This window comes from Miniopterus schreibersii (assembly GCF_964146895.1).
Source record: "Miniopterus schreibersii genome assembly, chromosome: 1".
NCBI lineage: Eukaryota > Metazoa > Chordata > Mammalia > Chiroptera > Miniopteridae > Miniopterus > Miniopterus schreibersii.
This window is the reverse complement of record NC_138101.1, coordinates 46,902,065-46,916,662: the sequence shown is the minus strand read 5'-3', so window position 1 is coordinate 46,916,662 and position 14,598 is coordinate 46,902,065. Positions and strand designations below refer to the sequence as shown.

General features: G+C 37.9%; 1 protein-coding gene across 1 annotated transcript in view; it reads left to right on the top strand.

Moving 5' to 3' along the window:
- PRKG2 (protein kinase cGMP-dependent 2) overlaps positions 1-14,598 on the top strand; it is an 86,624-nt gene that overhangs the window by 32,204 nt on the left and 39,822 nt on the right. The window contains exons 4-7 of the mRNA XM_081140586.1: positions 2,351-2,464; positions 3,847-3,952; positions 6,962-7,025; positions 13,824-13,901. Of these exons, the coding sequence (XP_080996712.1) occupies positions 2,351-2,464; positions 3,847-3,952; positions 6,962-7,025; positions 13,824-13,901 (362 nt within the window). The remainder of the gene's footprint in view (positions 1-2,350; positions 2,465-3,846; positions 3,953-6,961; positions 7,026-13,823; positions 13,902-14,598) is intronic.

Sequence of the window (14,598 nt, the reverse complement as noted above, 5' to 3'; positions counted from 1 at the left end):
ATTGCTCAAGTCCAGTGAGACATAACCTTAGGGAAAAAACATGAAATGCGTTAAAATCTATGATACCAATTCGGCAGTACCATTAAGTGGTTTCAATGGAGTAGAATTTAGTTGTAAAGAGAAATTAAATTTTTCATATTTAATTGTAGGATTTGGAGCCAAAACAGAGTTTATTTTTACCCAGAATATAAGTTCTGCCAGAATCAGTATCTTTTCTGTTGTGTCCAAGCTGTCTCTGAGACCCGAACCAGTTCCTGGTAGAACATACGTGCTCACGTCAGATTTGTTGAAGGGCAGATGGACAGACACCATCCAGAGCTAGTTAGTGATGGATTAGGAGAAGGGGGTTCTTCAAGGGAAGCAGAGTAACCCCACTAGGGATATAGGTTCTCTTGCATATGATTTTGTCTTGCTTATGTTTTATTTGCATTTCTTTAAAAGGGAAGGAGAATATAGTTTCCAGGGCAAAAAAAATTGTGAGGAGATATCTAAGTGCTGGCTCTCCCTTCTCCCAACCCTTGCCTAAATAAAGATCAGTTTCAAACACTTTTCTCCTTTTGCTTTTTTGATAAACTTTATTTTTTTTTTTTTTTGAGTCACTTTGTTGTGTAAGAAAATTGAGAGGGAGATATAGAGATTTCCCATATGTCCTCTGTCCCCACACATCCATAGCCTCTCCTGTTATCAACATTACTCACCAGAGTGGTACATTTAAAATATACATTTTTTAACTTATTTTTTTTCCCCAAGGATGGACCTGTGTTGACATAGCCTAATCACCCAAAGTTCATCGTTTACCTTAGGGTTCACACTTGGTGTTGTTCATTCTATGGGTTTAGACAAATGTATAATGACATGTATTGTTTATTATAATATTATAGTAGAAGACCACTTTCATCGCTCTAAAAAATCCTCTGTTCTCTGCTTTTTCATCTTCTCTCACCCAGCCCTGACAACTGCTAATCTTTTCATTTTCTCCATAGTTTTCCTTTTTCCAGAAAGTGATATAGTTGGAATTGGTTGCTTTCACTTTGTAATATGCATTGAAGACTCCTCCATGTTTTCTCATGGCTTAATAGCCCATTTCGTTTTAGCACTGGGTAATACTCCACTGTCTGGGTACCACAGTTTAGCTATTCATTCAACCACTGGAGGATAGCTTGGTTGTTTCCAAGTTTTGGCAATAAAGCTGCCATAACAATCTTTGTGCAGGTTTTTGTGTGGACATAAGTTTTCAGTTCTTTTGTGAAAATACCAAGGAATATGAAATTGCTGGATTGCATGGTGAAAGTATGTTTAGTTTTGTAAGAAACCGCCAAACTGTCTTCCAAAGGGGCTTAACCATTTCGCATTCCCACCAACAATGAATGAGAGTTCCTGTTGCTCCACATGCTTGTCAGCATTTGGTGTTGTCATTTTTCTGGCTTTTGGCCATCCTAACAGGTGTGTAGTGATACCTCATTGTTATTTTATTTTACGTTCTCCTGATAACACTTGATGCGGATCAGCTTTTCATATTGTTGTTTCCACTTTATATATCTTCTTTGATGAGTGTCAAGGTCTTTGGCCCATTTCCCAGCTAGGTTATGCTTTCTTAATGTTGAATTTTAAGAGTTCTTTGTATGTTTTGTACAACAGTCCTTTATCAGATGTGTCTTTTGCAAAACTATTTTCTTCCAGTCTGGTCTTTTTCAAGCACTCTTACTAGTGACTTCCATTTATTAATTCATTTCACTGAATGAGGGGCTAGACAACTTCTGAGGCATAATAAAGTAATTTAAGGATGCGCAGGCAATGACTAGTCAGAAGCAGGCAGTCTGACTCCAGGGCCAGTACCCTTCTCAGTTATGACAGCGTGAACAGCCGTGATGTGTTTCCAAGACATACAGTAATTTGTGTTTCTCCTACAAGAGAAATTGTTGCGTGGATTAGAATGCATTTTAAATAAAACATTTGCCATAGCACCGCTTCAGAGAAAGCACATTGTAACAATGATAATATTTATAATAGCTAACACTCATATGGCATTTACTATGTGCTAGCCATTGTTCTAAGCTCCCTACCTACATTAAGTTACTTATATCTCACAACAAATGCGTGAAGTACATATTAGCATCCCCATTATGGACAAGGAACCTCAAGAGAGAGGGTAACTCTCTCAGGGTGAACCAGCTGATGGTATGTGACCAAGCTGGTTTCAGTCTACATTCTTACCCACTTTATTACAATGAGAATACCAAGATATGTTAACTGTATGATTTGTGTACTTTCTGATTGTTTACTTTTTAAAATTTATGGAATCCAGGCAGATTTTGATCATTCGTCGTTGTTTTTTAATCCTACTTGATAGAGGGCCGAGTAGAGGTGTTCCAAGGGGAGAAACTGATCTCATGCATCCCTATGTGGACCACGTTTGGGGAACTAGCCATTTTATACAACTGTACGAGGACCGCCTCTGTGAAAGGTAATAAGAGTTGGAATGCTGTGGTTTTGAATTGTTATACAGTGTTAAAGATAATCTGCTGGGTCACTATTGCATCTGGTTTAGTCTTTTTGCCTTCCACTGTGACCCATATGCTCTTTTTAATAGAAATGCTATGTTTATAAGATTTATATTGAAGCACTTATCTAAATAATTCAAGTTTAAAAGAACTTTCCCATCAGATACCTGTATATAAAATATGAACACGGCTTTCAGTTGAATTTTTCAATATTTGCTTTAATTGCCTCTTCACTTTTTTGCCAAGTAGACATCTGCCTTTGGCTCATCTGGAATGTTTGCTTTCCATTCTCTATGAGGTTCTGACCATACTATAAACCAGAAAAATTAATTAAACCAATGAAAATGCATAAATATCAAAAGGGCGATGAATTAATTAATGAGAGTGTTCCTGAGTGGCTTTTGAGATTAGTTTAATTGCTTCTCTTTAAGGTTCCTCTTTTGACCGCATTCAATCTCAGGTTTTCTGCTGAATCCCTCAGATGTGGGGTTTCTCAGTGTTTGGGTCTGGGTTACATGTCTCAGCACTGCTCCAGTATTTGATAAAAATACAGTTTCAGGGCTTCATTCCAAACCTGAATCAGAATCTCTGGTATTTTTAATGAGAATGTCAAGATGATTCTAATTCACTCTAAAGTTTAGTAAACCAGAATTTTGGATTTTGATCTATTTTGTAGGCTCTCATTACTCTTTTTAAAAAAATCTTACAATCATAATTTCAGATAGATTTTTTTAGCGCTGATAATTCTCTTCCTCTTCTTTTTTAGATTTTATTCTTGCTTTTAATGTGTTTCTTGTAAAAAAAAAAAAAGACTCAAAAACTACCTTCCATAATCTCTTTGAAAATCATTTGTATACTTTTTATATAATAGTAACCATAGAGATCCTTAAAATAAAAGACATCAAAACATACTCATACACCCAGAGATTTTTAACTTTCAGTTTTCTGCTTGTGAATTCTCCTTCACTCGCTGGATTAGCTACAGGCTGGCTGGCTTTCTGTCTGTCACAGCACAAATCTGGAATACATCCTGATGATGTAGTGCTTAATTGGGAAATGCAAACTAATTTTAATATCATCCTAAGCAAAACATAATTAGAAAGGAAATCTTTTGCTAGTCACATCCAAACCACAGTTCCTATGAAAACCAAAGGTGATTTTATAAAATTGCCCACTGTTTATATCCACGGCTGCCTTCCATTTGCATGTTGAAATAATTCATTTTCTAAGAAATATCATTTTATGAGAACATATAAACATTTATTGATTAACATTTTATAATGTTTTCTTAATGTGGGGCTAAATAATATTTTATTACTTTCTTGATTTTTTTTTTTTTCTAAAGCTATTACCAATGTTAAAACTTGGGCACTAGATCGAGAGGTATTCCAGAATATAATGAGAAGGACAGCGCAAGCTAGAGATGAACAGTACAGAAACTTCCTCAGAAGGTAAGGGTAACACCCTGGTGAGAAGAGTAGAAGACAGAATAACCGTTTTGTGGAAATGTTGGTTTTATCACAATAACTATTTCACTGTAGCGTCTCTTATTTAAGCATTTTCTACATGATACAACCAGAAGTGTTCCTGTGCAGTAAATGCCACTCTATTTAATATTTAATTCCCTTTAGCCTCATGCTCTGACTTTTGATTTATTTCTCCTGCTAATTTTCCCTATACAATGGGATCATTGTATATTGTATAGAAAATTGCAAAAGAAAAAAAAAATCCTAAAATACTTACCTGGGTTGCTCAGTTGACTTTGAAAGGTATTCTATAATTTGCAAGAGAGTAGCAAAAGATAACCTTTCTAATAATGGCTTTGTTTAGAACAATTTTTTAATTATTTTACTATTCTTACTGGCTTTACCAGAGGCATTTTTTCTCATTTGCATAGCTATACCACCCAGATTACTGTATTTGTAGCAAATTAATATGCCAAAGATATTATGATGCTGGCCATGATGGCATGGATCCTTGGAACATACTTATTTTGTGAGATATCCTATACGCCCAACTATTTAGACCAGTAAAATTATAGAGAAAGAAATACCTCGGTAACAGAAAAAGTCAGTTACACATTAAAAATTGTTTTTGAAAGTATAAGTTTCTCATTTAAATGATTTCTGTGTCTTTTGTGGGAATTTCGACAGCCTCTGAAGACACAATGCATACTGTAATGAACTGTTACCTATGATAATTGGTAATAATAATAAAATGTCTGGCAGTTTCCAAAAATGAATTCTAAGTTCTTTTTAAGTGTGGTGATTTTACCTTGCATAACTAGCCTGCAGAACCAGTGATTGGCAGTGCCTCACATATAGTGAGACTCCATAAATATTGCACGAATGCGGTGCTAATCAGTAGAACACTGCAGGTGTTGAAGTTTCTCCTATAGACTCTTGCTGGTTTACTCTCGCAGAGTCAATAACGACTCCTGGCAGAGAGCTGCAATAGTGACAAGTTAGATGCCTTACCTTCATGCCAACCAATGCCTTAGTGTAGGTGACCTCAAAATTCAGCAACTGAGCAGCACAGGCCAGCATTTAAAGGTAATGAACCGCACTTATGAAAGGGCAAAAAAAAGGGGGAGAGATAAATAAATATACCAGTGCTTGTTGGTTGCATTTGAATGTCTGAGATAAAAAACCTGAACCACTAGGCGTAGCAATTCATTCCCTTGGAGTCTGGCATGTTCTGGCTTAGCCGAAGGAGCTCAGAGAGTTTACTAGTACATATTCCTTCTTTTTTTATTTTTCTTTCCTTCCTTCCTTTTATTGTCTTATTCATGTATTCATTCAACAAATACTTATTGCCAAGACCTAAACATGGTGGATTCAGTGGTGATAAAGATAAGCCTGATCTTTGCCTTCACAGAGAGGAGACAGAAAAAAGATTTATCCTTATGCCCATTTCTTCACCCATCCCCAAAGGTATTGGTTTAGAGAATTTTCACTAACATTGTAGATCCCAGTGTGGAGCAGAAGTAGAGCTTTCATGATAGGCAAGTGTTAATCAATGACATGTTCTGGTTACCCTTTTACCTTTTCATCAATAAGGAGACGTATTGGAGAAATACATTTCTTTTCTTTCATAATAGACACTAAGCTCTTTCCTTTTCTAGTCATATCTTTTTATTATGAACTATGTGATGTATATAAAAGATACACAGTACATATGTAATTTATAAAACATAACAAAATGAGCACGATTAAGCTACTGTCTGACCCAAGAAGTAGGAGTTAGTAATGTTGTTCTGGTGAGCTCCCATGGTATTTCTGAGCTTCCCACCTCCCCCTTCTCCTTGGGGTAGCATATGTTCTGAAGTTTAGTACTAATCATTCCACTGGTATTCTTAATTATTTTGCCTATAGCTTGATTTAGCTTATTTTTGAACTTCATAAAAAATGGTATTATTTTTGCAACTCAACTTTTACTCAATATTTTTTTCTAAGATTCATCCGTTTGGTTAGTCAGTCATTTCTCCTGTTGTAGAGTTCTGATACCTACTGCAGTGCACTTCTCTGCTCTCCTACTGGGGGTTGTTCCAGTGTTTGGCAATTACAAATGATTCAATGCAAACATTCTCATATGTGTCTCCTGGTCATGTGCCTCTCCGTGTGCATGTGCAAGGGTCTGTCTAGAGCTCTTTTTTTCAAAAATCAGATCCAATCATGTATTTTTGAGTAGCATTTTTTTTGCCTTAGGGGTGTCAAATTTTAGATGGTATGAAAGACATATTTGTCTTATAGAAATTTTATCAGCAGTTCTGAGTAAAAATGGGTTAAGTAGAGGAGGAATTTCTCTAATAGAGCAATTTAATCATCTTGATTGGTTAATCACACTAGTGGAATTCCTGATTTTTTTCCAAAGAAGTTTCTGTATTCTATTTCATTTTCCTGTATATTATTATTATTATTTGTTAAAATGTTTCTATTACATGCCTCTGGCTATCATTAATTTTAAGACAATATAATACAACTAATCAGAGATCATTTTCATGCTAATTCCTACATTTTCCCGTGGATTCAGTCTTTACCTAATTACAAGGATTTAGATGACAATCTGATCCTCACTAGAAGCAGAGCTTCTCACGCATGCTCATAAAAGAATTGCTGAGATATGGAGAAAAACACATTTTTCTGAAGTGAGCTACTTTGAAAATCAGCAGCAAATGTAAAATCCCCCCCCCCAAGCAGACACAACTTGAGTTTTCCCTTTATGGTATCCTACCTTCTTTGCACTTGTGTATGTTAAATGTCTGTGTCTCTTATGCGTCTGTATAATTTTTAAATATTTGAAATTTAGTTACTTATGTGTGTGACATATTTGGGGGTTAACTTGGGAAAGATTGAAGTGCATTTCTAAATGCATGTTAAGATTTTTGAGTCTACTTATAGGTGTAAATTTATAGTTTAATTCAGGACTGTAAAGAAACAAATGTTTCTTTTCAATTTCAGCGTATCCTTGCTGAAGAATTTACCTGAAGACAAATTAACTAAGATCATTGACTGCTTGGAAGTGGTAAGAAATTTTAAAGCAGAAACTACCTTTTCTTAAGAGGTTGTATAATGTCATTATTAGCGCTATAAATGAGTAAAAAGGAAAAAATGGTAGATCTTTTCTGGTGGGTCTGCAGAGACATGCAGCCATTTTCTTTTGTGAAAAACAGCAGGCCCGTTCTCACTGAACTCTGGGGCTGGGATAGCTTCAGGCAACTCTTCTGCAATATAGAGAGCAAAACTGGATTTGCATGTGTCAACTGACATTTGATTTATATATTTTCATCTTTTTAGTATATTTTATAAAACCAATTTACTTTACTCAAGAGGCATTTGATTTTCTGCAGTTAACATCACAATCCCTTACAGAGTTTTCAGAGTATAGAGTCGGTGATGCAAAATTAGGAAATACAGTAGGGAAAGGGGATAGTGGGGCTTTCAGTGATAGGCTTCCGAATCAAGGCTATGAAACACCTCATACTGACCACTCTAGGCCCTGAAAATACATTAGAAAAACCAAACCAAACCTGTGCTTAAGGAGCACTTTATCTATTTTTAACATCTTGGGGGGGGGGAGGCTTGTTGGGATGTGTTCGAAAACCCGTATTAATCTTCACCCAGATGGTTGGTTCTAGTCCAAGCCTAGCCAAGTCTTTTTGTTACTAATGCTTTTCTGACATGTACCTTAGAGCCTAATGATATGCATTATACGAAAACTTCTTCAGATTTCAGAGATGAAAATTCAAAACAAATAACCTCTCCCTAACTTTTGGGGGGTCAATTGCATTGAAGCCAAAATGGCTTACCCGGAATTTAAAAGAAGGTAAGGAATAGGTAAGGAGTCACATACAGACTCTAAGCTTTTATAAAGCTGCTCTCAGCAGGAGACAAAAAAATAAAACAACCCATACAAGACTGATTGTTGACAGATTCATGCCTCTGTCAATCACAGTACACAATGTAAACTAATATCTGTTGAGAAAGGAGCACTGATCATTTCATACTTAAGTGTAAGTGACACCAGTAATGTTTCCATTTACAATTCATGGACCCCGTCCAGCAGTTTATCAAGGACAGGCCATGATGACATGGTGCCTGGCCTTGTGTCCCCAGGGCGTTCAGTTATGAAGTCATTTTCAAGAGGACTGCTTGCCCTGAATCTTGTAGGACTTTCCTAGTGTAACATAACCCAATCACAGATGTTACAAATTAATAATTCATCCTAATTTCTGAGAGTGTTGTTGGTGTTTTTTTAAAGCTAGGGAAGCCCCATATTTTTTGTTAACCAAGGAAAATTTGGTTTTAATATAATACTAACAGAGTAGATTCACTAGAGGGGAATTCCATGCTGACAGCAAATATTAAAATTTAGTATCATTAAAAATAAATGGTAAATTAGACATATTTATAGCAGCCACAGGCAACAGTACAGAATATATAGATGGGGGGCTCAGATCCAGTATTAATTAACACACAATTCGAGTTTGAAAGTCTCATCTTTTAAAACACTCTAGAAAGCCTTTATTATATCTCAGCACTTGCAGACAGCAGCATCGCTTACAAAGAGCTCTTTATTCATGCCTGCAAACAAATGGGACTCTGTAACGTGTGAAAATTCTCAAATGCGAAAAGTGATTAACAAGGGAGTAGTAAGATCTCTGTAGCTGTAAGAAAAGCACATTATTTACCAGCTTATCTTGGACTAATGACCCGTCAACAGGGTCCTGACAACAGCCAATCACTAATGCACCAGCATTTTGACAGAGCTCCTGCTGAGTTCCAGGACCAGCTGTCCCACAAACTGTCCATAACCTTCAAGAAAGGCAGGCTGAACCTGGTGATGTTTAGGAGTTGATTTGGGAGTTTTTACATTTTTGTGCAGGGACAGGGAAGGAGTACCAGAACTTCCCATCACCGAGCAGTTGATCTGATGTGTTTGTTAAGACTTTGACTATTGAACTCCTAGACCAGATGCTTCCAATTGTCTTGCTTTAGCTTAAATTACCCAGAATATTCAGGCCCAGAGGCAAACATCGCCTCTAAATGTCTTCTGTTCTGATGGGGAGAGGAGAGTGGGAATAGAACCAACATATTCACTGGTGTGCTTTAAGAGTTAATTAATGAACATCATAAAACCTGATGCAGATTTGGAAAGCAGCATAACTGTTGGTGATAACAAAGATGATAATGCGGCTTCTGCACCTGGTGGTTGTGAGCAGCGAACACAAGAGGGGAAGGAGTTTCTGCTCCTCAGCATGGTGCTGAGTCCAGGGAGCACAGAATTTGACTGTGGTTAATGGAAAAGTCACCTAACTCTTTGTCACAGACCTTTGATATTTGACCTAGTGACCCTCTGCACTGCAACTCTGACATTCCGTCTTTCAGGAAACTGGAGGTGTGGTGGGAGTGGGGTGGCGGTGGGGTATGTGCAGTGTCCTCGTCCTTGCTCAGGTCACCCGAGGTGCTGCTTAAATGACAGATTCCCAGGTGCCACCTCACACTTACTGAATCAGAAATTCTGGTGGAGTAGGGGCCAGAAATCCACATTTTAACTGTATGAATCTCATGCTTGCTTATTAAAGTTTGAGAAGCACTAGCTTAAGGTATGAATAGAATATATGTATTTAGAGTTTGCCACAATCTACCTCTGCATTCAGGAATTTTCCTTTTTATTTTTTTTAATCATTTTTAAGAAGTCTAGTCTTCCTTATAGTTCCTGTTAACACTTGTATAAGGCGCAGGGTTTTCTCACTTTAATGATTATATCCAGAGCCATAAACAAGTTGAGATAACCGTGGATTTTGCCAGTTTATGATCCAGTTAAAGGTGGGGCAGCTAGGTGTTGTAGAAAGTTTACTAGTCCAAAGTCCTGAGGTTAGGGTTTGTCACTAGCAGCTGTCAGTGAATTGGGGTGGGCATTAGGGCCCTCTCATTTACAAAAATAAGGGAGTTGTGGGCTATAAACCTACGGGCTCTCAATCTTTTAATTATAGAATTCTATTCATTTGGCTTACCCAAGTCAGAGGGATTTCTGTTGTTTTTCATTTTGTAGGCTCTGGTTTCCTGGAATTAAGCAATCAGGTACTAAATTACAATTGGTAGGGTCCACTGATCCAGGTGTGTTCGCTTTAAAATTTCTAAAGTGTTTTAACTATTGTCCTTGCGCAAACAAAAAAGTGCTGGTAACAACCCAAATAACTGCATACATTTTCTTAAGCAACCAACTTGGGTGCACAGCCACATGGTGCAAGGAGTATGTGTGTGTGTCCCACATCTGATTGTATATCATCAATACTTGTTTCTAGCCACACCCTAAAGACTCCAAGGAAGTCCTAGGCTTGTAGTCTCTGTCCTTCATCACCTTGAATTCTTTGTCTTCTTTATTTTTTTTACAGGAGCTCAGGCTCCAACATTTTGCTAGACTATCACAGAATGAGCATCTTTTTTTGTTTTTTACAGTGAAAATAATCTTATTTTTAGCTGTTGCTGCTTGTATAGTTTTCTTCTGACCTCTACCTCTCAGTCTGTCCTGGAATTATTTCCTTATTTTTTCCTCTTGTCATACACTCAGTAGATACTCTCTGGATTTCTAGAATCTTCTTTTAAAACATATCTTTCAGACTGTGGGACACATTAGTAGGTCATAAAACCAGTTTAGAGGGACATTTTTTATATCAGAGTAATAAGTTTAAATGCTGTTTTGAACAATACGTTTTAATTTTATACAACTGCCTGTATGTGTGCATGCTCTCGAGTATTTCAGCCTGCGTGTGAAATGCATTTCTTACTGTAGGTCAGAGTGAAATATGTTTGAAAACCATTGCTCCACAGGACAGGGTCTATGGCTTCTTGGTCCTCTAAGGACCCCTTTGCGACGAAACCACAGGACAATAACCACACTGTTTGCATTTCTCTATTCGGTCTTGGTGACCACCCTGGCTAGACTGGCTGCTCTCCCCACTTGACAAACACAGGCCAGTCTGGCATCATAGCCAGTACTTTCCACTATATATTTTTGGTCTGACCTACATCCACAGCCTTTTCTGATCTATGAAGTTACTGTCAACACACTGGGAGGTATTATTTATCTTCCTCCCATGGTTTTGGGTGACAAAGAACCAACCCTGGGGAAAATACCACCAGGAAGACTGCCCCTTAAGAAACAACAAAGCTCTTTCTCAGTGTTTTCTTTCAAGCTTCTCCTTTTTAACTAATCAGATTTACAGGAATTAAAGTGGTGTATCCTCATATACCCAAAAGTCTTTGATGATAGCTGAAAGACAATCTCACAGCACTGCAGAGATCCTCCATGTTCCTCTGCTCCAAGTGGGAGATGGTGGCCGAGTCTGAGGTAGGAACAGGAGAGATGGAAGAACATCCTGAGATGGGCCCGTCAAACACGACACCAGCAGTTTTAGTCATGAGCATTGAACATCAGCTATGTAATGAAGGTGCCTGGACTGCGGTGTTGGGTCACTCCCTTAATCATCTCAACTGTAAATCTAGTTCGAATATAGTGAAGGCTCATAATGAAGCTGACATGAGAAATATTAAAGAATTGGAGTAAGCAAACTGTGATGCCAAAAACTCAAAACATTATTTTCCAACTAAAATAGAAGTTTGTCACTTGCATACATAACAGTACAAGGAAGATCGTCCCTGTTGGATTCAAAGAGTTATTCCAGTACCTAGGCTGGTATCTTCCAAGCTCTCTCTGGGTCATGACGTTGTGATTGAGGGAAAGGATGAGCACATGCCTGGAAGGTTTCGTGGGCCTGGCATGGAGGAGGCACACATCACTGCCACACATACTCTTAGCCAACGGCTAAGCACGTGGCCACGGCCGGGAGGCTGCGGAGTACAGTTTACTGTGCGAGACTCTGATGGCCGGCTCACAGCCCCTTCACAGGAATTAACAGTCACCAGGTGCCTGGCGTGTACCAAACGCTTCAGGTGCAGTATCTCACCTAGTTCTCAGACAGCAGGTAATGCAATCTTAATTTTGCAGAAAAGGGAACTGAGGTCTCGATGATTTAAGTAACAGCTCAGCAAACCATTATCCTCCTTAATATGGCAAAGATTGAGGTTTTACTATGTTTCAGATGTTTTTAATGCTTCAAAATAAAAACTTTGTCTTTAATTGGCTTATTGTGGTAGACAGGATGGACACACAAAAAAATGTCCTCACCCTGACCCCTGGAACGTGGGAATGTGTGTTACATGGCAAAAGGGACTTTGCCGATATAATTAAGGTTCTGGACCTTAAAATAGGAAGGTTATCCAGGATTATCATTACATGAGCCCTTAAAAGCCGAGAACTTTCTCTGGCTGGAGTCAGAGAGATGCAGCAGAAGTGGAACCACGGTGAACTGAAATCTGCCAACAACCGGATTACGCTTGAAAGCAGATTTTCCCCAGAGCCTCCAGAACGGAACACGGCCCTGCTGACACCTTGAGTTCAGTCTTGAGAGACACAGTGTAGAGAAATCCAGTTGAACCTCGCTGGTGCCTGAATTCTCTGACAGGCAGACACAATAAATGGGTGTTGTTTCATTTGTTTCGGCAGCAATAGAAAACTAAGGTGCTTCTCTTCTCTAAGTCTTTGAAGGTAAATGTCCTTATCTGAACTTTATGGATTGATGGTAGTGAAATTCACAGCAGAACTGGGATTTGCATCTAGCGCTGTGTGACTTCAAATACTTTCCCCCTAAGATGTTGTTTTTCCTTCCAGGAGAGGTGGAAATGTATTATAAAATGTACATAGTGCCATGTGAATGACAGGCATGTGTATTAGTATTAGGAGTGATATTGATTCCATAAATGCAAATAGGTTTTAAGAGTAAATGACCAAAAAAGATACTGAAGTACATTAGACACAATAGTTCTGTTTGAATTTTACTGTCAAGTCTAAAAGAAAAATAAGAGACAGCTATTGTGTTGTTAATTATGTCTTTTAAAAAATTAAAACAGCCTTTTTTTCTGTGTAAATGATTAAGAGATCCATTTTAGTTCTGTGACTTTCAGACAAAATCACATTAAAGCAAAGTAGGGGTGGACAGTTTAATCCATCTTTAATCTTCTCTAAGAGAGCCAGTTGCTCTTTTGGTCTGGCAGGTGGATGAATTACTTTTCCCTGCTCAATAATTCCTTGATTATACACATATATATGAGGCAAACAAAGAAATAAGTGACAGTTTGAGATTTCATGAGGATAAACCTACATTGAAGAACAGAATTTACATGTAAAAGATTCTAATGTCGGTCTTTTATAATGATAAATCTTTGGAAAGAATTCATATGAAAGAGCTATTTACTGTGTATATAGAATTTTCCCAGCTTTTGCTCTTTAAGGAATTAGACATGGAGACTGATATTCCTGGTATCCATTGGGGAAAATATTTTCAGTTTATTAGATAATCGTTTGTTCTTTTTCTAAAACTCTAGACCTAGTCTCAGGCTGTTGCAGATCACTAAACAGTTTACATTTAGATAAGTTAGGTGAAAGCCCACCTGTATATCAGTGATTATTACTCTGTTCATATCTCTCCATGTCTGCAGTCTCCATGCCTGAAATTCAGTACTCCAGGTGATTGTTTTCTGTGAAAGGTAAACATAAATGCAGATAATAAAGCAGAAATCTCCTTGCTTCTCCAGTTTACGACTGCAATTTTAAAAAAAAAGATTATAGTTACAATAGCAAAAAAGAAAAGAAACAGCTGCGGAACGTTCATTCCAAAGACCCGAGGAGCTCTATTTCATTTACGTCTTCATCGGCACGTCCCCACTGGATCTAACCTGTTCTTTTCCTCTGTCCCAACAGGAATACTATGACAAAGGAGATTACATTATACGAGAGGGCGAGGAAGGAAGTACCTTCTTCATTTTAGCCAAAGGAACGGTAAATATTTAGGCTAAAGATTAATTATAGGTTAAAGTAAATCAAAGTCTTTTCAAATCATTTTGCCAGAAGTGCAGCTGTGCCCTGCTGTGCAGCATTAGAGGCCCTCTACTTTGAACGGGTAGAGTTTCTGCTCAGAGTCCTGTGGGGTTCGGTCTGAGCACTGGGTTTGGGGGCACAGGAACTTTTTGTGATGTGCTCCAGCTGAGACAGTAACTTCCTAGTCACCTCAGCAGGTGCACTTGATTTTTTTGGACCTCATTTCATTGTGTGTAAAATGACTGGATTATTTCTAAGATTCCTTCTCGCTATGAGTGTGTGATTTTCAATCAGCCCGAGGGTCTAAGATCAGGACTGGAACATTTTCTCATCCAACAGATATGGCAAGGAGAGTGAACTTGGCAATGGAGGACAGTGATGGTCAGGCCTCAAGCTTTAAAACAGTTTGGCTCAGGACTTCAGTTCATACCCAACAGCTTGAGTTGATTTAGATGCTGATGAAAATTTTATACTAATAGATCTTTTCCTTTACCTGGATATTGAGTGGATAACATAGTGCTGGTTGTTCCTTTTTTTGGCTCCTTACAGTGGTCCTCAGAGATAAAAAGTATCTGTCAAATACTGAAGGAAAGAGTAAGATCTTGAGCACCTGTGTCTATAAACTGTTGGATTTTTACAAATGCTCTTTCTTTCATGG